This window comes from Vicugna pacos, chromosome 15, assembly GCF_048564905.1.
Source record: "Vicugna pacos chromosome 15, VicPac4, whole genome shotgun sequence".
NCBI lineage: Eukaryota > Metazoa > Chordata > Mammalia > Artiodactyla > Camelidae > Vicugna > Vicugna pacos.
The window spans coordinates 44145881-44170699 of record NC_133001.1 but is presented as its reverse complement, the minus strand read 5'-3'; the positions used below and the strand labels follow the sequence as shown (position 1 = coordinate 44170699).

Here is a 24819-nt window from a genome sequence, read left to right as displayed (position 1 = left end):
CTCTAGATACATCACCAATATAGGAGAACCAACTATATAACTCAGCGGCTAGATGAGTCTTTCCGTGGAAAGAGAGTACTTTTTAAAGGTCCTATTTCGGACCACTAGTTCTCAGCTTCTCAGACAAGTATTTTCTACACCTTGATTCCCCTTCTTCCCAAGGAAAAGGAAACAAACAACACGGCAGCACAGCAAGCTGGCCAGCGGGGGGCGGGGGGGGCTGGTCCCCCTCTTCTGGCCATCCTGCCTGCACACACCAACTCGCCGCCACCCCGGGTACGGAGCTCTCACCAACCTGTTCATACCAGGAAGGTTCCCCCAGAAGTAGCGGGCCCTGTGTGCAGCTGACACTTCTTTGGCATCAATCATCACAGGGTTGGACTATAAAACAGGAGAGAGATTGAAGATGAGCGAGAGAGGAATATTAGCGTGCCAGGAAATGCGCTAGGTCAGAGCCTTAAAGCCTTAAAGGCTCTTACTTCTCTCTCAGGAGGCCGCACACTGGGACAGCCTGAAGCCCCCAAGAAAGGCCAGAATTAAGCCTAGCTACTTCCACATGCTCTCACTGGAACATTCTAGACCAGCACAGTCCAACTGAACACGCTGCAATGATGGAAATGTTCTGTCTGCACCGTTCCATGTAGAAGCTGCCAGCCCACCAGCTGCAGATGGCTGACGAGTACTTGAAAGGAGGCTGGTGTGCCTGAGGAATGTTAATTTAAATACCGTATGTGATGGATGCCCACCACACTGGATCACACGACTCTAGCTCACCTGGAGGCTTTGAGAAAGTTCCAACGAGCGTGGATATCCTCACTGTATATCCAGATTATGAGCCAAATAGACGCCTGCTTGAATTTAGTCAGAACACCAGCTTGAGGTGTTACTGACCTCAAGACTCAGGAGCACAGGCTGGGGCTCCCAGACCGCCCACCCCGAGCATGACTCTGGCCGCAGAAATCCTCTGTGCATGGCCCAAACCGGGCTCAGAGCCAAGTTGGGACCCACAGCACAGGGAATAAGAACTGAGATAAGCCATGTTCTCTTCCCAGGTGCCGTAAGGCATCCATCACGGTGCCAGGGAGCGAGGACAAGCCATTCTGGTTGGGAAAATTGATTTTGGCATCTCAAAGGTTCCCCCAGCAAAACACCACACAGAAGCCCAGGCCTGGGAGTCTGGCACTCCACGCTATTTGTGACAGTCAGGTCCTCCGGGCGCTGAGGCCCACACCCACATACCACCTCTTAGAGTGAGGCCATGGGTTTTTTCCGGGGTGGGCTTCCTCCCTGTCTACTTGGGAAGTTCAGAGCTTCCCAAACGGGCCCCTTGCAAAGCAGAAGTCACCAGTCCCCAGCTCCACAATGCAGATGAGACAGGGATAAAGCAGCAGTCCAAGGTAGAAGCCATTAGTGAGCTGGCCAAACCAAGGTTGCCGGCTATACCTCGAGAAATCGCGAGATGTCCCTCTTGTCACTAACGCCCATGGCCACCACATTCTCAAAGAGCCAGAAGAAGGGGCGATCATCTCCCTCCTTGGGCCGCGCATCATGCAGGAGGCGGTAGAACTCAAAGAAGAGCCGGCCAGTGCCCTCTGAGAGGTCGGAAGAGAAAGCCATCAGCTGGGGCTGTCTGCACGAGACAGTGGTGTGGCTCGGGCATGGGGAGGGCAAGGGAGGACAGGGTCATGGGGAGTAGCCGTCCCAGGGCAGAAATATCCAAGTAGGAAACTGACGTGCGGAAGCACCAGCTCAGCAGGCGGAGGGGCAAGCACAGCACCTACCGTAGAGCCCTTTGCGGGCAGGGTTGACGATGGAGAGATCATTGCAGGGACTGCCCCCAATCACCAGATCGAACGGGCCCCACTCCTGGATCTGGGAGGACAAAGGTAATGTGATGGGCCTGACGTCCGGGGACAGGCAGAAAGGAAGAGAGAAATTATCTGTGAATTTGGCAAAAAAAGTACTTTGGCATGGGAGAGACCCAGCTGCTCTGTACGCTCACCACACACACTTTCACATGTGTATCCAGACATCCATGCTACACACACACTGTGCAGCCACGGGCGAGTCACCGAGGCTCCCTGGGCTCAGCTTCCTAAATAACAAAGTGATGGGCCTGAACTGGACACTCTGAGGCCAGCAGAGAAACCAGTGTGCTCCCAGCAGGAATAACAGCCACTCAGGGGAACAGCGGCCCAGGCTGGGCAGCTAAACGGAAGGTATTTCGTGCCCTGTGCACCTTGGGTGGGGCGTCTGTGCTATCTGAACCTCTCCAAATGCCCTTCAGAGTGCCTGAGGGCCTGCAGCTCGGGGCAGATGTGGATAACTGGAAGGGCAGGGGGCTACTCAGGTTGGACCCCGCCAGAGCACCCCAGAAATGGAGGCTGGCAAAGCTGTTGCCAGCAGTACTGGGGGGCAGATGGGAACCTCACTGTAGCCCATGGCCTTCCACTCAAGAGGGCCCGGAAACCAGCCAGGGAGCAGCCTGAGCCCGAAAAGCCTGGCTCCCCAGTTCCCGCTGGAATCTGTCCCGACCCTCTCGAGACAAGCAGGGAAATGGAAGGGAGGGAAGAACAGAGGGTGGGATGGGGCCCGCAGCGCTGACATACATGCTTCTGCGTGACGCTGCGGACGTCCCCGACGTACATGATCTTCCCCTGGTGCCGCACCATGCCCACGGTGATGGAGTCCTCGCACACCTCGGAGGCGATGTAGCGATCCACCTGAATGCCCAAGTCCTTCAGCACCAGAAGCCCTGTGCCAGCCAGCAAAAAGCACAGTCACTGGGTCACCTCCCCGGCACCCTGGTCTTTGCAGGGGATCCCTCTGGCCAGCTGGACACATGGGTCAGTGACAGGCCCAAGCCCTACCCTGCCTAGAAAGCTTCAGGAAACTTCTGGATAAACTGGAGTATCAGTAACAAAGCCATCAAGGTTGTTACATCTAGGCTGTTTCACACCTAGTTTGATTGACTCAGAAGGTGGTCAAGACAGGATAGCAGGGGGTTTCCGGAAGCAGGGAGAACAGGTGACTCTTGCTCTTTCTACATCTTGAATACACTCGTCCTTCCGTTACCCCTTATATCACCTCCTGCTGCAACTCAACCACCATCCATCAAGACTCAATGTAAATGCCGCCTGCTCTAAAAAGCTTCCATCAGCTCCCCCCCACCTCAGCCCACCACCCCTAAGATGGCCTCCCCTCCTCTGAGAACCCCAACACTCAGCACCCACTCCACCTCAGAGCAGCGTGCAGGCCTAACACAGCCCTTCTCCTGGGCTGCAAATGTCTTCAGGACAGAGTGGGTGGTCACATTCAATGTGTTTCCTCCTAAGCTAACTACTCACCCTTCCTGACCAAGACCCCTCCACGAACGCTTGCTGAATTGAGTCAAGGAAACAGAACAAACCCTGAGAGAGCCATTCCCACTGCTCCCAACAGACCTCCCCACAAGGAGCTTGTACGGCTTCTTGGGGTGTGAAGTGGCTTAAGAAGGCTTTGAGGTTCTAGCCTGGGAAACCAAAGCTGTACATTAACTTCTCTAGGGCATTAGCACTGAGCTGGGAACAGAAGACAGACCTCTGGCCCGGGTGCCATCCCCACCCTGGCCCTTGGACCAAGGTCTCCAGGCCCAGCCTGCCCGTCTCCCTCTGGTCTCCTGGAGACAAGTTCTGAGGAAGGCTACTCCCTTCCTAAGGACTGAGAAGCCTCAGCCTCAGGGCAGGGCAGAGGGGTGGACATAAGTCAGTATTCACGTCAAGAACTACATGAAGTTAAAAAAAACTGGCTACACAGTGATCCAGTATTCTCTAAAAGTTGATGGTTTAAGTACACTAAGATGAATGTAAGGATGCTTGTCACAGCACTGCTCGTAACAGTGGGGGAAAAGTAAACAACCCAATAGGGGGTTCATTAAATACATTATGGTGCTTTCACGCCACAGAATCCTATGCAGCATTTATAAATAATGTAATTCTATGTTGATTGACACAAAAAAGTACCCATAATATCATAAATGAAAAGGCAAGTTATAAGACAGTATGCATTTTACTATTCTTTTATTTATCTACGTATGATTAAACACAAGCGCACAGAAAAGAAATCTAAAATTTAAAAATGTAAAAAGACATACACCAAAACACTAATTATAGGATTATGGGTGATTTAAATATTCTTTAAACTCTCTTGTTTATAGTTTGTTTTTCACTGCAACTTAGAACTGCCTATGTTTTTGTCTTGGTTGCCAAGTCTGTCCTTTGAGGTTTTGTGAAAATCTTCAATAATCTCTGACTAAGGACCGCTCCATCCGCTGCTGGAAAGCCTCCCCACCACCTCCCGTGCAACCCCATTAACGAAAGTGCCCACTGGACGTGCTGGTTTACCACTTATTTTACTTTTCATTGAACACAAAAGTTTCCTTCTTGGGGTGATATTTTAATAGTTGTAATGTTAACTGTTGTTTTGCTTTGCCAGAGTCATGCACACACAGCCCCCCAAACAGAGCTCCCATGTCCCAGGACAGGATGTCAGTGACTCTCACCTGTAGCAATTCCATCAAATAGAGACAGCACCCGGATAGGCTTCCTCTTCTCGGCTGGGACAGGTGGGTAAACCTTCGGAGGGTCCTGGGCAGGGAGCACAACAGGCCGGGTGAGTGTGCAGGAGTGTCCTCCAGACCTGCACCCGGAGCCGGCCTCCCAGCCACCTGTGAGCACACACCCCACCGCAGCTCGGGCCCTGCCGCCCCTGGTCTGGGCCCCCAACCAACTGAGGCACTCTCACTTCTGGGGACACTCTTCTCTGGTTCTGGAAAGATGCTCTGGGCCCGGCACCCAGCACTCACAAATTCCTGGTCGTGGTTATTGGCGAAGAACATCTGGAGCCGAGAGGGCCAGTCGTCCCGCCGCCGCAGCAGCCCGTAGGTGCCCTTGTGCCCACACATGTAGCAGTTCCAGGGGTCTTCCTTAATGGCTGCCTGGGCAGCTCCCGGCCCCACCAAGAGATCCACACACTCCACGCAAAAGCACCTGGAAGGAAGCCCAGCAGAGCAGAGGGGCCTCTCAGTCCTGGGTCGGTCCGGACGGAGCGAGGCTGCGGCCGCAGTACAGGGCTGAACGGGCAGCGAGAGCCCCGGAACTGGGCAAGGAGGGCGGGCGGCTGCGCTACAGGCTGGGGCCCCTCACCTGCAGCAATTGTTGTTCCCGCACATGAGCACCTCGCGCCCCCCGCAGCAGATGGTGCAGTAGGACTGGTAGCCGTCATCATCGTACTGGTACGCACACTCCAGGAAGCAGTTCTAGGGAGCAGGGCGGAGGCTCAGAGACCACCAGGCAGCACCCAGGCCTGCCAGGGTGAAGGCAGGCTTTGAACCCAGCTTCTGGGCTCTCGCCTTGGGACCTTGACACAGCCCTGGTAACACGACATTGCCACCCATCCAGCCAGGGTCCAGCCCAGACCACGGATCTGGGAAGGGGACACCACATCCCCCGACCCACTGCCATGGATAGAACTGAGGTGGCCTGCACCACCTGGTGACCCCCCCCCGCACCCAGAGCACAGCAACCCACCCACCAGGCAGCCTGTCTCCCCTCACTTCACACTACTAGCCGTGACATGGTGAGCCCACCCCTGGGGACGAGAAGGGGGCAAGGATCTCTCAGGGGAAAAATAACAGCAAGCCAAATGCTTGCAACCCAAGGGTCCATTTTATCAGGACTCTGCTTCAAGAGCAAACCTTGGAGTCCACCTCACAGCTACCCCAGGTGCCTGCAGCCCAGAGGCCAGGGGGTGTGGTCAGCTAGGGCCCAGGTTCACCCTCAGCCTTGTCTCCAGGGGCACCGGGTGTGCCCCTACCTTGCAGTTTTGGCACATTCCTCCGATGAAAAGAGGGTGTTCCAGGGTGACATTGAGGCTGCCACAAGAGATACAGATGTCTGGAAAGCAGAAGAAGCAGAGTGTCACTCAAGGCCCCCACCACCACCTCAGGCCAAAGGCCAGCTTCAGAAAAGTTATAAAAAGGGGCCTGCTGGAGAAGCAGCCAGAAGAGAAGGTGGGAAGGAGTCTGGGAGGCGCCCCAGGGAACAGGAAGGCAGCCTGGCCCCCTTCTCAGGAGCCCACTCATCTCCCAGAGCGGCAATGAAGCCTGCCAGGGAAGGCCTGATCCAAGGACAGGAATCCGCGGTAAGAACGGGGCCCCAACCCTGAGTTACTCTGGAGATGTCCCTGGGCAGACGGCCCTTAAGTCCTGGGCCCCTGCCCCCATCCTTCCTGACCCAGAGAGCCCTGAGCTGGACACACCATCACCAGGTAAGGGAGACACATGGGATGAGGTAAGGACCACCAAATGAGGGCAGGTGAGGAAAGGTAAAAGGCCAAGTTCAATCAAATCCAAAAGGGGCCACCCTTCTCTGACCCACTCGAGTGTCCCAAACCCTACTGAGAGCCCACACCATTGTTAGGGAAGATAGTGGCACGAGTAAGACAGATGTGCGTGAAGCCAGCTGGAGGTGGTGGGACATGCAGGGCAGGCCCTATCACCGGGTACTGACGTCCCACGTCATCACACCTTTCTCAGTACCTGTGCTCCTCTGCCAGCCACCACATTAGGGGCCAAGCCCTCACACCCGCCCTATGGGCAAGACTACTGACTTCCCAGGGTCAACGCCCAGCTGCCCCCTCGGGACTCACCTTCGATGTTCCGGCACTTCTGCCGCACCTCGTACACCAGCCGCTCTGCGGGGGGAGGAGAGCCCAGCATCAGAGGAGGCCTCAAGGGTCACGCCCTGTCCTCTGAATGCTGGTCTCGCCTGCCACTCTCTCCAGAGCCAGGCCAACTACCTCTTGTGCGTTCATCAATGATCTCCTTGACCTTGGGCTTCTCAGTTGTGCTCTTTCGGGGCTTTTTGGCTGGTGGGGGTGGCGCATAGGCAGCTGCCTCGGGTTCAACCCACATGTCTGTGTAAACTTCTTTGTAGGGGTTCTTCTCCTCTGGATCAGGAAAGCAGGTGATGAGGTCACAGTTACCGGTTGACAAGGAATCCCAGCTCCCTCCCCCGTACCATCTACCTACAATAGGGTGCGGCCGGGTGCCCAACTTGTTCCTAGCGCCCACCTCTCCGGTGCCAGCACGCCAACGGGGAGCAGGTTATTCAGAGTCCCAGAGGTGCACTGCCCCTACCGCGACCCCAGGGAGAAGGAGACTGAGGCCAACCCCACTGGGCACCTGGCTGGAGGCCGTGGCAGCTCTCGGTCAGCATGGCTCTCCCAGCCCGGGCACGGAGCTGCTGGTGCACCTGCATTTACCTTCTGGTGGCTCCAGGCCCTTGGGGCCAGAGGGCTGGAACCCCCCCAGGGCCCACTCGATCATCTGTTTGTTCTGCACCTCCACGGCCTTGGCAGTGTCGCTCTCGTCGTTGTCATGGCACACCGGGAACAGCTTCCCCGCGCGGCTGCTGGCCACCTGGAGGGCGACACATGGAGGCTGTCAGGACAGGCCAGAGGGCAGACTCCAAGAGGAGCAAAGGTGGGCTCAGGCAGGAGGTGGGAGAAGGTGCAGGAAGGGGTCAAGTAAGGGGAAAAGGAGGCAAAGGGCCTTGCAGGCAGACCCTCTGCCCAGGCCTAACCCCTGCGCTCCAGCTATAAGACCAACAGTGGTCCCTTCCATCTAAGCTCCCGCTTCTGAGTCCCTCCGAGGGGCACTCACCTGCAGGACTTCGTAGATGGCCTTGCGGTACATGGGCTGCTTGTTGTAGGTGGCCTGGTGGAAAGCACTGCAGAAGGAGCTCAGCGGCATCAGCTTCTCCACACACACCTGGAGGCACAACCCCACCCTCGTTTGCGCCTCCTTCCACACACATCAAGCACCCACCACAGGCCTGGCACGGTCAGGGGTCAGGGCATTAAGACCCAGCCTGTGCCCTTGAGAAAACCGGACACACTGATACATAATTATATGATGCAAAGAAGGAGTCCTGCCCAAGCGTGGGGGAGGACCTGCATGCAGGTGGGAAGGGCTTCTGGATAAGGGGCTCCCAGAAGGCAAAACTAACTCGGCAAGCATCCTAACTCTCTGAGCGGAACCTCATTCTCTCCAGGGCTTCTTCCAATCACACATACACAGAGTGGGGGCAAGCAGAGCCCCTTTCTACCAGCCCAACTCTAAACCCTGCCCCCAGCCGAAACCAGAAGCTCTGGGACCAGAACCCCTTCCTCCCCGTGTCAAGCTACCGCCAAACCCCCATAACTCACCACTGAGAACTTGCCGTCTCCGAACCACATGACCCATCGGGTGCCTTCCGCTGCTCGGCTCCGGCCCGTCATCCACCAAGACACGATGCGGCCTGGCCACCAGGAGAAGCCCCGCAGTTTCCCCCACACCAGCTCCCCAATGCCAAAGCCCCGGCCGTCCTGGAGCCCCAAGGAGCAGAAGTCATTACACGGTGGTCACGAGACCCTGCCGCCCGGATTCCCCCCAAAGCAACCCCAGCCCTGGGCATCTGAGGGTCAGGACAGCCTGGAGGGGGCTCCATCTGCACAGACAGAGCAAGACTGGAGAGAAAAAGAGGCCTGGGGTCGGGAGGAGCTGGACGAGGCAGTTGCAGAAGCCAGCTGCTCACCTCGTACTCTGGCTCATCGTCAGCTGCTTTGGTGGCATTCTTGTCCCCGGCATCGGCCCCCACGGGCTCAGGTGTGGTGGCCACAGTGGGGGACGCAGGGTCGGTGGGCTGCTGCACAGCGGGAGGACTGGCCTCCTCCACCTTCTGAGACTCGGTGGACCCCTGGTTTTCTTCAACAGCATTCATTACTGCAATCACCTTGGCTTTCTTCTCAGCCTGGGGAAACAAGGAACAGAAGTTACCTTGGCCTGACACTCAGGGGGCTCTTCTCAGTCTCTCTGTGGTTGGAGATAGTGAGAGAAGGTAAGGGGCTGGAGAGAAGAGTTCTTCCCTCGTCAACCCAAGTGCTTGCCTCAGAAAACAAAGATTTGAAGTTGAGAGGTGAACTCAAATCACTTGGCTCAGTTCCAGCCTTCTCTTCTGCCTCTTAGGTAACCTTCCTCAATTGTCAGCATCATCAGTTGCCCACCCTCTGATATGGAAAGATTCATTCTATCCAGACACTAGTCACGCACCCTAGGTTAGACACAGACCTTGGCTCTATCCTGTCCTGTCTTACTCCCCATTCTAGAAATGGATCCTCTCATCTGTTTCTCCAGTTTCCCTGGGCAATCAACCCTTTCTATTCCTAAGTTCCGGACCACAATTCTAGTTTTGTTGTGATGCCTAATGATGAAATCACTGTTTTGTATTTAAAGAGCACGGTTCCTTCCCCAGCTGCTCGACCACCACCAAACGCCCCACAAGAGCTTGCCTGCTCCCATGCTCATGTGCCGTTTTGGAGTTCTTAGGATCACATCTAACGTAAGCTGTCCCCAGATTAAACTCCTTCTTTCTACGTGCATCTTCCAGACCCATAAATACATTTATTCTCTCAACAGTTATTTACTAAGGCCATGGTATAGCCAAGCATCCTCTCTGCCATCCCACTGACAAATTAATTTAGACCCAAGCATGCTCCCACCTGAACAGCCTCCATCCTTTCACACCTCCCCCTCATCTTTCAGTCTATGACTATGACCCGCATGCCCATTCCTTCTCAAAACTTGCTCCAGAATTGCTCTCACCCTACTGAGGAGAATAAAAGCCTTGATACGTAGCTCAGAGGGCCATTCAACCTAATCTCACCCTCATCTCACCCCGGCTACTGAATTGAGGACCCATGGCCCTCAAACTTCAAGGCTCCGCAGCGGTTTGCAGCACACCAGATTCAGAGGGGAGAAAAGTCTCACCTTCAACGTGCCTTTCAGCATGAAGCTTTCCCCCAGAGACTACAACCGTGACTATAAACCCAACCTCAAAATTAAGCTACATTCCTGTCTTAGTCTTGCAACTAATTACTGCTGACTTTGGAGCAGTCCCCTCTCTTCCAAGTTGCTCCAACCTAAAAAGGTGTTTGATCTGAAGGATTTCTGTTAACTTTTTCTGACTGGTTTAAGAATCTAATGTATATACGTTCCAAGAATTCCAAGGACTTTACAAAGCCTGTCAATGCGCCCTCGGATCCCAGGGTCCCAGGTTAAGAACCTTTAAGCTCAATGGTCTCCTGTCTTGTAGCTTCATTTTACTTTGTTCAGTCTTCAAGTCTGCATCCTAGCCGCAGACCAAAACTGCTTCTTGAGTTGATTCCTAAAACACTGAGGATGGAAGTCCTAGTTCTTTCTCTGAATCAACAAATTCTAAAATGGGTTAATACATTCTTTTCCCCCAGCCCACAAACAGCTGGGAGAATGAGCTCCAGGAGGCCAGGGAGGCCGGAGCAGAAGAATGCAGAATAATTGCTCCTCCTTCCAAGCCCGACTCTCACCTGGGGGACTGTGCTCCACCCCTTCCTAAAATCAATTATCTACCACCTTCTCCCTAGGTGCGTCTAGGTGTCCACTCTGCCCCGTAGAGGAGAGGAGGGTTGTCAGCTGCAGCAGCACTGTCTCAGTGCCAGACCCACTCAGAGACACGCCATGCCTAGCAGTCTCTGCTCCCTTCCTTCCACCATGCCTCTGCGAACTTCAGGCATGGTTAAGGATAGAGACCAGGGTGTTGCTCTGGATGACCCAAAGACTCCATCTCCAAGGGTGATGCGCCCCCCGCAGCCAGAGCAAGGTGTGTAGGTGGCAGAGGGCAGAGGGGGCGAGGAGCCTTCTGGGGAAAGGAGTCGAAGTCACTTCCACAGCAAGCAGCATCAGGTGGGTGCCGGGCTCCCCCCAGCCTCCCTCAGTCTAGGAGGGAGTCGTGCTTGACACCACCCTCCTTACTCCCCCTCAGCCCCTTTGTCTCTCTTCTCAACCCCTCCACAGTGAGTTCCTGAACATTATTCTTCCCCCACAACTTTCCCCAGCTTGTCAGGTGCTGCTGCTGATGGCTGTTAAGCACCCCCAACCCAGTAGGTGCAAGAGAGCCCGCACCCAGCACGGTTTTGGCAGGCGGAGGAGGAGGAAGGGGCCTCCATCGGGACTAGGCCAGCAGGGGTGGGGGAAGGAAGAAGGGGGTGGGTTAGCAGCAGGAGGCAAGAGGAAAGGGGAAGAAGGGGCAGAGAGGGTGGCTGGGTGGGGGAGGGGCTCATTAGAATAGTCTTGCCTAGGGCAGTGCGGGAAAGCCTTTTTCCACTTTCACGCCAACCCTCCTCCCTAGGCAGACAATAGGAGAAATAAGGGTTAACTCTGGGCTTGGGCTTTTGGGCTAAAGGCTCTTACCCCCTATCTCAGTTCAGAAGGTCCCACCCCACAGGAGCCAAGAGATTGGGCAGGATCGGGAAGACACTACACCAGCCCCCACTACGGCGGCTCAAGGAGGCCACTTGGTCTGCAGTTTGTTCAGACTGTAAAGCCACTGGTAACTCCACTCTGATGGAGGCAAGGCCTCCCCATCCAGTCTCATCTCTTTAGGCAGCTGTCCCACCTCCACCTCCCTCTGCGACTCAGGCTGCTTCCCGTTCCAAAGGTCAGAGGTCCAGGGACCCACGCGGACTCCCGCTGGTGCAGCAGATCTCGGGCTGTCCCAGGCATCTCTCCCATCACAGGCCGGCATCAGGCTGTGCCCCACGGCACCCGCTTAAGTGCCACAGCCCCCTGTCAGGGTTGCACTGCTCCCTTCTACCCCAACACCGCTTCTTTCTGGTGGCCTGATGGTGGTTCCCAGGAACACGCAGGAGAGGAAACTGTCCCTCTCAAGAAGCCGCAAGGTTGGCACGGCCTGAGGACAGCGTAGTCCACCAGCCAGGAACACAGGTCAGCAAGGAAATGCCAAAAACCCATCTGCCAACCAGCTCAGCAAAACTGCTGCTTCCAGCCCAACTCCACTGCCGGGGCCTGCCCCCCAGCCTTCATTGACCACTGCCCCAGGCTCACACCAGGGCTGCTACACCTGGCCCCTGAACGGCCAGGTCCCACCTGAGCGCAGGGAGGAGTGGAGCTTGGGGTTCCAGAGGAGGGAGTGGGTGGGACAGCAGTAACTCAGCATCTCCAGAACTCAGGCCCGGCAGAGGAGCCAGCTCCTGCGGGCCGGGTAGGCAGACTTGACTCTTCTGAAACCCAGAGGGCTGCAGGCCCAGAGATCCTCCCACCGGCCCCAGCCGCCTCCCCGCCCCCAGTTTCCCCAGGGCTCCGTCCAGGAACCTACCCATAAGGCCAGGTGCAGCCCCTCTGTGGTCCGGCTCAGGTGTGAGCCCCGGCCCTGAAGCTCTGTAAGTAGCTGCCCGTCTTGGGGGAGGGGAAGGGGGCGATGGGGCTGGGGGGCGGAGGGGGCCAGAGAGAGGGGGAGGGGGGATGTGGGGGGGAGGGATTGAACATTTTCTTTGTCTAGAACTCCAGGTCACGTGGGCCCCGCTGGAGTGCCTGGTTGGCTGCAAGCGGGCCGGGGGAGGGGGCCGGCTCTCAGACGCTGGCAGTGGGCCAGCCCCTCTCCTCCGGTCCGAGGGGCGCGGGCCGGCGCTGGGGCCTGGGGGCGCGGCTGGGCCTCCGCCCGTTCCCAGGGCCCCGCCCAGGCCAGGCTGGAGGCGGCGCCCGCCCCCTCCAACCGGGCAGCGTTCCCCGCCCCCTCTCCCCCAACTGGGCCAGAGCTCCGCGCAGAGCCGGTGGGCGAGGCGGGGACCCCGCGGGCAGCTCAGGGAGGGCAGGCGGGGAGCCGGGAGGCAAGGGGCTGTTCCCCAGCTGCGGAGGTGAGCTGCAAGCGCCGAGAGAGCCAGGGGAGCAGGCAGAAGGAGAGAGGAGCTCTCGGACCGTCTGGGAGAGCCAGGAGAAAGTTGTTAAAAGTGAGTCTCTCGGCAGCACAGCCAAAAAAAAAAAAAAAAAAGAAAGGAAGAAAGAAAAAGCTTACAGATGAGCGATGAGGCCCGGGAGGCTGCAGGAAAACGCTAAGCACAGAGATGGACAGAAGGCACCCGCACAGAACTGGGAGCGCTCCAGACCGAGAACGGGGCGAGGGGGTGGGGGGCTCTCCTCTTCTCACTACAGGTGGATAGAGAGCGGTGCCTTAAACAGCCTGGCTTGAGGAGTTTGGGCTTTGAAAATCTCTTCCTGGCCAAGTCCCTGGGTCCTCTAGGTCACTCTGGGTCTGCCTTAGATGTCTGTTTTCCTGTTTGCGAGGTGCTCGGTGGGGCGGGGGTGAGGAGGAGTTGTACAAAAGTAGCAGTTCCTTCATTCCCAGGCGCAAACATATGCAGCTCAAGAAGACTACGTTCCTCCTCTGGAGCCTCCAGGTGGAGCCTCCAGGTGCAGCTTCAACCACTTCAAGCTCCCTCCTCCTGAGCAGAGGCCCCTCCCCCAAAGAGAACACACACACACACACACACACACACACACGTGTCACTACCCACTTCAGATGGAGAAACAGAGACACTGTTGGCTCTGCCCTCAAGGAGCTGACAAATTCAACTAGACTTGGAGAGATTGGAAAAGATCATTGAAAAACGTCTCTAAAGATAACATCTCTATCACAGATACCAAGCCAGATGGGCCAGGATGGCTTAGAAGCCAACCAAAAATGGGTAGTATGAATGGTAAGTGAGGTTAAGGAGGTTAGTGAGGAGCAGAGATTGAACCTGGAGGATGCATCAGACTGGGAATGAGGCTCGATAAGTAGAAAATAAGAGATGTTAAGCTGGAGAGGGAGGAAAACCCTTATCCACCTCCACCTCCCAACCCCCAATACAACTAAAGCTAAAGGGTGCAAAGAGAGATGTCAGTGGATACATCCTATCATGATGATGAATAACCGTAGGTTTTCTGACAAGATGAGGTGAATGAGTATTTTGGAAAGATTACAAGATGGTTTCAGTTTACAAGATGAATCAGAAAGAAGAGCATAGGAACTGAGGGTAAATGCTCCCAGCAGGGGGAGGGCTGTTTGACCAGCAGCACTCATTGGACGATTTGAACTGGGGTTCTAGTTCTATCAGCGTGACCTTGAACAAGCCACTTAACTCCAAAAAGTCTGTTTTTTCACTTGCAAAACAGGAGTGATGACATCTGCCCTCTTAGGCCCCTGAATACCAGCATCTCTTAAGGAGATAATGCCCCAGATGCCTGGCTTCCAGCCAGTCAGTGGGAACAAACCAGCTGGAACAGGTGCTGGTATAATGAGGTCAAAAGATGTGCTGTGAAGGAGAGCCCACCATCCTTCCTGGGCTCAGCACCTTTCTGGGGGCCATAAGAACAAGCAGGCCCTAAAAAGGGGAGAGGACTCCAAATCAGAGAGCCATCAGAGAGTACAAACTTCCTCTCCCAACACCAACTGAGACCCAGAATCCATACACCAAGGAGAAGGAGCCATTCTACAAAACACAAGCCCTATTCTGCTCCAACCCATCTTTCAAACCAGTGAAGGTATCTGCTTGGTATAGTTTTTCAGGACTTCCTCAAGTAGAGCTGAGAAGCCATGAGTTTATACCTCTTGCCTGCTTCCACCCTTTAAGGAATGTAATATGACTTGCTTGGCTTCTCTCACTGATGCCTCCCCGGCATCCAGGCCCAGGCCCTGTTAACAGGCCGCTTTAGACCTTACCCCAGGCCTCTTCTCAAAATGAAGTTTCTGATCTGGCTTGGCTGGCTCTTTTTAAAGAGACACTCTCTCTCATCTATGACATCTCCTTTTCCATTATTAGATGGCTAAATACCTTAGACTCTACACTCTGTGGTCTTGGGACTTGTTCAGTAGGTAATGATGCCTCTGCATGCAGCCAGGATTCAAAGTGTCAGAACAGACCAGGGCCGTCAGTTTCACTTTCTCTTGGCCTACTTATAAAGTAGCCTCTCCCTGTGGCTGCCCAAATTCCTAATTCCCATTCTTTAAAATTAAGCTCAAATTGGGGGGAGGGACAAGGTAAGTGTAGGGGACTAAGAGGTATAAACTACTACATATAAGTAAGCTACAAGGATGTAGTGTATAGCACGAGGAATATACCCAATATTTTATAATAACCATAAATGGAATATGATCTTTAAAAATTGTGAATCACTATGTGGTACACCTGAAACTTATATAATATTATAAATCAGCTATACCTCAATAAAAAAATTCAAAATAAAATTAAGCTTAAAGCTTACCTCTTCCACATAGCTCCCAACTTAAGCAAAAAGAAGCCCAAACTCAAAGTTGTCCCCTTGCTACCTAGGGCACTGCCCCTCTCCTATAGCTGTACAGACAGGAAACTTTACCCTTTTTATACTGTGAGTCACTCGGACAGAGATTCATGTCTTCTTTGTACTCAGTAGGCAGAGAGAGACCTCAAAGCAAAAGAGACCCCAAGATCTAGGAAAAGAGGTGACTTTAGCCAAAGGTCAGGAAAAAAACCAGGGCAGCCTTCGAGGATCCTCAGGTCATATATGTCCTCGACCTTCCAAAGTAACCCTCCCAAGGTGGTTACTGGGATAGGTCTTTTGATTAAGATAAAGATAGTCAATCTAAAATAGCAGGGTCACGTAAAATGAGCCAGGTTCTTGGAAATGTTCTAAAAGTATGTTGAAAGGAGGAACCCCTGGATGAAAAGAAGATCTGGTGGATGTCAAGAGCCTAAAAGAAGTGTTAGCGAGGAAGTATCCAACATGGTCCAAAAGACAGGGCTGACCTAAAAGAGAGGGCACATTTCCTGTTTGGCAGGCACATAGCAGTGTTCCAATAGGCCTGATGAAAACACCTCTTAAGGACAGCTGACTCTCTCAGGACTGATCCTGTATTCAACAAGCAAACTTCTAATTTTAATTACATTTTCCAGTGACTCTGATACCAGGAAGTTACCAGAAAGCATCAGGACAAGCACTGGCATCTGCATCGAAAGGACAAGTCCTGTTACAAATCTGTACATTTAACATCCTGGTACACGTCACCCTCCTGTGTCCCTGAAGACCGTGATCATAAGAAGTGCTGTTAATTTGACTTTCCAGCTCAGGGAACTGAGATGAGACACTAAGTCGTGATTCTCCACCCAAGAGCAGTAACTCCCACAGGCCCAGGTGGGAATGCCACGCCTGCCTGATTGATTTTAACTCAAAGTTGAGCGTTCTGTGGCATGCTCTGTCAGAAAATCCAGTGCTGGCGGGATGTGGGGAGGTTACATTGCTTCAATCAAACAGGACATTTACCACCTGAGTCCCTTTACTCAAAATCAGAGAAGCCACAGTCCCTAGGAAGCCATCTACAAAGCCATATATTGGGAGGACTCTGCGTATTTCCTGCCACACAAACATTCCACTGACCCCAAGACCAGTGAGACCTTATCCAGACAGAGGCCATGAGATCAAGATGGATGTCTCTTCTGATCCTGCCCTTACACCTACAGCTCAAAAGCCTCAGTGCTACACAGACCTCTGCCTGCCTGCTGCTTGCAGTCATGCTCCTTGCGTGGTGTTCAAGGCCCCCCGCAATCTGCAGCACTTACATCACACGGCCCACACTCTGCCACCCACTTGCTATTCCCCAGATACGCCCTTTCCCTGCTTCTGGGGCCTTTGCTCATGCTGTCCCTTGCTCCTCCCCTTCAACTTCCACCGGCCCAAATCCTACCTATCCTTCTAGGCCCAGTTCACCAGTCACCTCCACCATGAAGGTTTCTCTGGACCTCAACTGGCCAATCAGGTAGCCACTGGCTGCGTGCGCCATTTAATTCATTAAAATTAAGTTCAAAGTAAAATTCAGTTCCTCACTTGTACTGGCCACATCCCAAGTGTCCAAGAGCCCAAGTGGGTTAGGGGCCACTGTCCTGAACGGCAGCTTGTAGAACTTCTGTCATTACAGAACATTCTACCGGACATGCTGCTGCGGCCCCTCGCCCTTATCTTTCCCCACTGAAAAATCACCCCGTACCTCCTCATCCTTCACAGTCCCACAGCACTTTGTAATCTTCTCTTAGCACCTTGCCTGTACCTAGGTGATCGTGTACTCATCTTTCTCCTCCATGGCATTAAAAACCCCTAGAGGGCATGGCCTGCATCTTACTCAGGTTCACATGGAAGCCGTGTGGACCAGAGCCCCTCGCACACTGTAGAGGATTAAAGAAAGCTGTGGTTGCTGAACTGAATTCAACAGTGTCTCAGGAGCTTCGTCCAGAGTCCACTGACCAAGTTCCCAGATGGGGACACATAACTTTCCACAGCAAAATTCTAATAGGTGCTAAGAGGTCCAGGTCTAAGGTTCCTGAAAGAGGCCAGAATCTTTGTTTTCCTATTCCCCTGCAATCCACATGGAGGTTGCAAGCAAATGACCAGGACTGGGCTGCTGGCAGTGAAGCTAAAAATAGCCATGGAGCCAACAGAAAGGAGTTAGCAGGACTTGTTGCTAGGGAGACCATCGCAGAGAGAGCAACCAAGCAGGGAGAAAGCGTCAGACCTGCACCCGGAGAGCAGAGGCCATGGTGGGAGGGGGGCCTTCAAAGTTGACAGGGGTCCAAGGATCCCACCTAGAGATGTTCTGCCTTCTGGCAGCTCCTGACTAATGCTCTAAGTGGGGCAAATGTTCCCCCGTCCCTCAGTAACCCATCTCCATGGAAACCACCATTGCTGGGGTGAAGTACCAGCCCCTGGAAGGGAGGCCTCTGCCTGGAGCTGGTTGTTATGGCAACATCCCCCCCACCCTGTCATTCTCTCTCTCCTGGCTTCTCCTGTGGGGAAAAGGTGGGGGCCAGGTCTTGGCTTAGGCAGCATGACCAGGAAACACCGGCTTCCTGACAAGAGTGACCTACACGGGGCTCTTCGGAAGCTCCTGGGACCCCAGAAGGGCAGTCAGTCCTAAGCACAGGGCAGAACTTCCTTTCCTCCCCCTAAGAGCCTCACAGGTCATCCTGCCAGGAGAATCCCAAATTCACTTGAGTTCATTTGTATCAGGATCACCCAAAGAGGTTTTTAAAAATACAGATTCTTGGGCTCCACCTATGGAGATCAGCTGGCTTAGGGTAGGGCCCGGGAACCAGTTAAAACCTCCCTGGGTAATTCTGATACCAGCCAGGTGTGGAGACCACCAGTGGCCCTGGCTGTCCCTGTTACAAATAAGGAAACAGGCCTACAGGGGTCTGAGCCCACCCAAAATGTCAGAGCCACTGACTGAAGAGGAAGTCTTCTGGAGGGAGGAGGAGGAGAAGGTAGAAGGAGACACAGAGGGAGCTCCTCAGCGCACATGTCTGCGGTGAGCTGCCTCATCTCCTGCTTCCCCTTCAAACCAGAACACGCTGTTTCTGATACTGGACTATGATTGAAAACGGAGCCTCTCAACAGACGGCAGAAAGCGGAAGGTAGTGGGGCTGGGCAGTCTGTTGCCCGGAGTGTGCAGAATGGTGGCAGCCCAGGCAGATGATCTGGGCTGAAAGAGAAATCCATCCTCCTTTGGAAGGAAAGCAAAAGGGTCACCATGGCAACTGCAGCATGCCAGCCCGCTTGGGCTCTGTGCCATCCCCAAACCTGGGCCCAAGAGAGGCGTCGCTTTAGGCAAACGTCATGGGGCAGGGGCAGCCCCCCAGCCCCAACTGCCGCCAGTCTGGTTTGAGAACTGTAAAGAGGCCGTGCTTTACCCTGAAGCCAACCTCTGAGTCTGCCTGAAACACACTTCCACCCTTGGATCCAGGCGCACTCGGAGTCCTGAGCACCTGCAGCACGAGGCTGGGGAGGACATTGAGGAGGGGGAGGAGATGGTGGAGGAGATGGCCTCCACCCTTCTGTTACGCACAGCCTAATCATGTGCCCAAGACCCACCGCACACGAAACCACAGCCCTCATTCAAGACAGCATGCAATTAGATGGTAAATTATGTGGTAGAGATGCTTTCTCCATGTGCTGAAGGAAATCCGAGGTGGCAGGATCAGTAAAGACAGGAAGACACGAGGGAGGCTGAGCGAGGGTGAACCAGGACTGGGCCCAACCTCCCGGGTTTCTCAGGCGGGAATGGCCAGCTCTTTGGGGGCATCTGCAATCGCATTAGCTTCCCAACAGAAGCACAAGCACAGCTGCACGCACACCTGTTAGGGAAGGGCGCTGCCTGCGGCCTGCTCTATGATCCACTCACCCTCATACATTCTTCTGACCCAGAGAGTAAAATGCAGGCTCCAGGAGCCACCTCCTAGCTGCCGCCTCGTTTCTCCATCTCTGCAAGCTTCTATGTCAAGCAGCCCTTGTTCCTCCCTGGCTCTGCCATTCTCTCCCCGTCCTCGTTACACTTCCGTTATGGGGTATGCTTGGAAGCCCTACCCTGCCAGATCTGCCATTTAGGCTCCTGCAGCTTGAGCTGCTACCTCCTTCCTGACTGCGCTTATCTGCCTTCTCTTTCCCTGCAGCTCCGGGTCTGCTCCTAAGGGGAAGGCTTCTTCACAAACCCATCTCCCTCCCCCTCCCCTCATCACTTTCATCCCCTAACCCCAGGCTGCTGGGTGCCCAGCTCCACCTGTGAGTAGTGTGCGGGGTCTGGGCAGGGAGCAAGGGTGGTGGTGGCAGTGGCTGCAGGTTCCCAGACCTCACTTGCCCCTTGCCAGGAAAAAGAACAGAAGGGGCAGAATGTGAGCCGAGGATCACAGCTGATGACAAGACTTTCAGTAAACGCCTAGCTTCTTTGGATCTTAGTTTCTTAATCAGTCTAATGGGACCACAAATATCTGCTGAATATTACAGATAAGATCAAAGGAAGTCAGGAGGGCGTATCATTTGAGAGGTGGAAAGAACCTTATGGCAAGTCTGCTTAAGCACATGTCTATGTTGTCACTGTGCTTTAGAAACTTGACTCTGGAGAGAAATGTTAATTTTATACCTAGGGGGTGTGGGTCAGAAGGAACCAGGTAAACCTGAACGGCCAGGGTTGCTTTCTCCCCTCCTCCCCCACCCCATCTCCAGGCTCCAGGGGTCAAAGGGAGGGGCCTCAGAGACCACCATTCAGATTCAGGCATGCAGACCCTCTCAAGTTTCAGGGTCCAAAGAGAAGACCCAGGAGGAGCCCAGCGGACAAGCATTGCCATAAACCGTTGCTGAAAACAGCAGGAACGCCTACCATCTCCATCCCAAAGGAAAAATTTGAATTCCTGTACCAAGTCCTTTCCGGTCTTCTCCCCTCACCCATGTTTGGAAATGGTCATTTAGCTCAGCCAGCCTTAGAGCCCTGGCCTCTTCCTCAGCTCTGTGTTCAAGATCTGAGAGTCTCAGCCCCTCAACGCTGTATTTTAGAATCACTTGGAGAGCTTTAAAAATGACCCATCACTAAATTCCAGATGTAATGAATCCAGAGCGAGGGGCCCAGGCAACGGAGGTTAAAAACAAAACACCCAGGTGATCCGAATGTGCAGGGAGACCCTGGATGTGGGTGACGAGGTGGTAGGTGATATGATACATGCATCTTCGGGGGTATCTCTTCTGTGTCAGATTTGGTTTACTTCGAATCATCCAAAGCTTAGTGGTTCTCAAATTTTCACAAGCCCCAGAACCATCTGGGGACCTGACTAGAAAATCAGATTTCTTAGGGACCACCCCAAAGTTCCTGCCTTTAGGTTCAGAATGGGACCCGGGAAGGTGCCTTTTCAATGCACTGCCCTGGTGATTCTAATGGACTAATACACAAACCCACCCAATAAGAAACTGAACTCTACTAGCATCCTTAGTATGCATGAAGCAGGTCCAACTCAATTTGTTTTTTGTTTGCCCCATAAAGTTGCCTTTTAAACAGTATCTAGATTCAAATATACAGGAGACTGCACTGTTTTATCCCTATTTTTGTTTAATCCATCAGAGCTGGATGTGAAAAATTAAAATATACCGCCCCCCCCATTCATTGACTAAAGAGTCAAATGGCATCTGTGAAAAGTTGTTATTCAAGAATGGCAAGTCAGAAAAATAGTAAAACACACACACACACACACACACACATACACACACAAACACATGGCATGCAGTTGGCATGGGAGAGTGTAAATTGAGACATGGAGGACCAGGGTGGCCAGAGACCTGATGGGAGTTAGAAAGGGCTCCAGAAATAGGTGAAAAGGGGGCCTTTAGTGGTCCTCCAGTTGGTTCTGGAACTCCTTCCTGGTTGTCAGCTGCTCCCAGAAGCCCCATGTCCCTGTCCCTCCCTGCCCTGGTCCTTTCAATCCAGGGCTGCCCTCCATGCCTTGGGCTCTTCCCTCCCTGCTCTCCAGCCTGCACTTGCCCTCCTGGTGGATGACTCCTGCGTGCCCACTAACCCTGTCCTCAAGGACAGCCACCTTGCTGCCTTCTCAAAAGCAGCTTGTCCAAAACCTAACTCAAATGTCCATTCCTCTGAAGAGAATATGTCCATGTCCTTGAGGTAGGCAGAGAACTATTAGAGATCACACACACTAACCAATAAAAGAAAAATGCGGTTAAATTGGACTTTATTAAAATCAAAAGCTTCTGCTCATCAAAATACATCCTTAAGAAGATCAAAAGTCCATACCACCTTCCTGCCCCAAACCTGCTCTTTCTCCAGGATTCCCTACCTCTGATAATGAGCCCTCCCCCCAAATACCGGGCAGGTGTCTCCCTTGCCTCCAACCAGACACAAGCTGCATCAGCTCTATCAAGTCTGCCTTGCACGACTTGGACCCTCTATCGAAACCAGATGTAATGCCCTCCTAATTGGTCCTTCTAACCCTCCCAGCTCTGGGCCCCCTTACAATGCTGCCAGGGTTATTTTCCCAAGATACACATCCAGGTCTCTCATATTCCAGCTCCCTACAGCACAATGAAGCCTCCATTTCTCACTATGACAGGAAGGCCTTGGATGATCTGATCGGACCACCTTCCTTTGCAGTTTTCTCTCTTTTTACACTTCCTCCCCAACTCCCATACATGGTGACCAGATCTCTTGCTGTTCCCTAAACAATCCAGAAGCTTCATGCCTCCTTCACTTGGCCCTCAGTGGTTCTTTTCCCTGAAATACCTTCCTTATTTATCCCTACTGGATTTCTCAAAGGACACCTCCTCCAGGAACCTTTCCAGGAGTTCCCCCAGAAATTCCCTCGCCCTCCTTTGTGCTCACCAGGCTCTTGATGCCGGGAGCCCAGAACAAGCCCCATGCTCCAGTGGCATGAAAGGTCACAGGAATCCCCCCGCCTCCTCCACTAGACCATGTGTGCCCCTGAAACAGGGACTATGTCCAGCTGTCTCCTCCAGCGCCAGCACGGTGCTGTGTGTACTTAGTAAATACTAGTTCAAGCCTGTGAACTCCTCCATCTAGAGCACTGGCTCCTTAACAGAGTCACAGAGTCGCAGAGTCCAGCTGACCCACCCCCCAACGCCCGTGCCTGAGCAACCCTGGGACCTCCATAACACACGAAGCAGAGAGAACAGCACCATTGTATCTTCTCTGTCTGCCTCAGCCAAGGGCTTTGAGAACACAAAGGCTTCTAAAAGTTGAATTAAATATGCAGGAAATCTTGACGTGCTCTAGACCTCAAGCTCCCAGAGGATTTCTTGGACCACCTACCTCAGGATCCCACTCAATGCCCTTCCTCTACTGTCCCTGTCGGACAAACTCCTGTCCCAGTGGTGGTGGGCCTGCAAGATGTCCCTTCTTTGGCTAGCCTTCCTGGGGTCCTTGGGCAGGGCTAGTTCGCTGCTCCCACGGCCCCTCTTCTCATATTTTTATCACAGCTCTTACTGGGTTGCAGCACTCACCTGCCTACCTCTCCCAGAGGAGGGTGGCATCCCAGGCTGGGACTCTGACTTTCCTTTAGATGTGTTTTCTTAGTTTCTAGAAAATATAGGTACACAGTAGAGACCCAGATACATAGGGAGTTTTCTGAAAGACTGAGCAAATACTTTGTAACTCTCTAAAATAATGAACAAATGAGTATGTAATTGATGAAAAGGAAACCAGTGGTAAAGAGCAGACCTAGGAAGATGATGAAACCATGGCAGGGAAGTGAGTTCCTGAGCTAAGGAAATGCCCCAGGAAGACGTGCATGTCAGACTGGGGTGTATTTGCAATATCCTCTTTTTAGAGATGAATTCAAGCCCCTCGCTCGCCTAGGCCTCGTGTCTAAAGATGAGCAACCATCTTTCTGATCCTGGCAGAAAATGACAGAGGAAGAAAAGGGGGCCATCATGGAGAGGAAATGAAAGTTAGACTCAAGCACAAGACATGTGAATTTTATGAAAGTTTTTTTTTTAAAGAATCTTTATCAGGATGCTTTATGTATGTGCCTCTTAAAAAAAAGTATATATGGGAAGCCTGAGAATGCATTCAAATATTTACTGTAGAATGAATGTAGGAGGTCGTATAGGAGACAAAAGGAGCTACAGATCGTGGTTCCAGTCCTCCTTCCCCCAAATCATGAAATTTCAGAATTTTGGGGGTCGCCTGGTCTATTTGTGTCACATTATGAACAAGGAAACAAGCGCAGAGAGGAGAAAGGCCTCCTCAAATTGATCAGGGGCAGAGGCTGAGCCCAGCAAGCAGGCCTCCTGAATCTCATTCCTTTCATTTAATCCAATTTCACAACATCAAACGTACGATCATGAGAAAACAGTAATTCAAGGGCAAGGGCTCAGGACCAGATGAGTGGAGCGGGAGGAAGTGGGGGAGGGGTCCCCATGGTGAAAAGGACCCAAACCTGGCAAGACCAGCAGCCTGAACACCTGCAGCCGCCGAGGTGGGGCGAGGTGGCGCTGGCCTGGCTGAGGGCTGGGCCAGCCGGCTCCCTCCCACCCTATACTATATTTCCAGGGGAAGCCAAGACTGGAAACCAGGAAGACCCGGTTCTAGTGGAGCCATTTAGGTGCAAAACAGAAGCAGCATGGGATCTGGAGTCCAGTTTTGCCCAAAGGTCTCTCTATAAGGATATCCACATGGCTCTTACCTGCTTACCTAGGGGAATCTTAGATTCCCAGTAGTAAAATAGGGATAAAAAGTAGTTGTCATAGAAACTGTGGATAATACACCTGTCAAATGACAAAAATAATTTAGTAACAAGTTTGATGCCCTTTATTCAAGGGAGAACAATCCATGGACCGGGGAGTATAGTGCCTCACAGGCAGGGGAGCGCTCTTTGGGCTCCAGGGATTTTGGGCAAGAGTGAGCTACAGAGAATGCTAGAAGACGCACTGCAGAAACAGGCCGTGACTGGCTAGGAGATATGGGGTTTCCTTATAAGGCAGCAGGCTCTGTTTCCTAAGGGAAGGTGAGCTAACTACACAGAGTTGGAGGATCATGACCGGTGGATGCTAGGATTCCTTGGCAGGATTCCTATACTGCAGACTGACCTAGGTTTAGATTTGTGATGTGGGCCGGGCCACTGGGGTGGCCTCCATTTTGTGAATCCTGATAACACAAATTTATCATCTCTTAGGATTGCGGTGAAAGTAAATGCTCCCAGCACAGTGCCTGGCGCTCAGTAAAGTCCCACCCCTTTGGCCTAGTCCAGGCTTGGCCATGGCTGCTGCTGAATTCAGGGCAAGTTACTACCGCCCAGTCCGCCACCATTTTCTCACTGCTAAAAAGTTGGGGTTGAAGTAAGAGTTGTTCTCTCTGCACCCCCAAGATGGAGTGTGCAAACAGCCAGTCCATTTGAGAGACAATGGGGCACCTCTATGATGACAATTTCACAGCCTGTCCTAACTACCAGCCCTGGAGGTCACTGCTGATTACAGGCTGTCAGAGGAGTCCCTTTAAAATGTGTTCAGCCTTTTGGCAAAGTAAACTTGTGCCTGCTCCAAATGGCATCATTTCCTTGAAGGGGGATGTTGTTACTGACGCTGTCCTGCAAGAGTTCAGGTTTTCATTAGTT

At 53.1% G+C, this 24819-nt stretch overlaps 1 protein-coding gene across 3 annotated transcripts in view; it reads right to left on the bottom strand.

Moving 5' to 3' along the window:
* The window catches only part of DNMT3A (DNA methyltransferase 3 alpha), a 101743-nt gene that overhangs the window by 8925 nt on the left and 67999 nt on the right, over nt 1-24819 (bottom strand). For 2 of the 3 annotated variants that reach the window (XM_072938097.1, XM_072938096.1), the window contains exons 7-20: nt 8616-8831; nt 8248-8406; nt 7703-7810; nt 7303-7459; nt 6838-6987; nt 6688-6732; nt 5854-5933; nt 5184-5296; nt 4844-5027; nt 4541-4625; nt 2610-2755; nt 1782-1872; nt 1444-1592; nt 296-381 (exon numbers count right to left, since the gene is read on the bottom strand). In XM_072938097.1, coding sequence (XP_072794198.1) covers nt 296-381; nt 1444-1592; nt 1782-1872; nt 2610-2755; nt 4541-4625; nt 4844-5027; nt 5184-5296; nt 5854-5933; nt 6688-6732; nt 6838-6987; nt 7303-7459; nt 7703-7810; nt 8248-8406; nt 8616-8831 — 1769 coding nt within the window. Of the gene's footprint in view, nt 1-295; nt 382-1443; nt 1593-1781; nt 1873-2609; nt 2756-4540; nt 4626-4843; nt 5028-5183; nt 5297-5853; nt 5934-6687; nt 6733-6837; nt 6988-7302; nt 7460-7702; nt 7811-8247; nt 8407-8615; nt 8832-12230; nt 12359-24819 lie in introns of those variants that run through there. The other variant, XM_031684839.2, reaches the window with a different exon arrangement.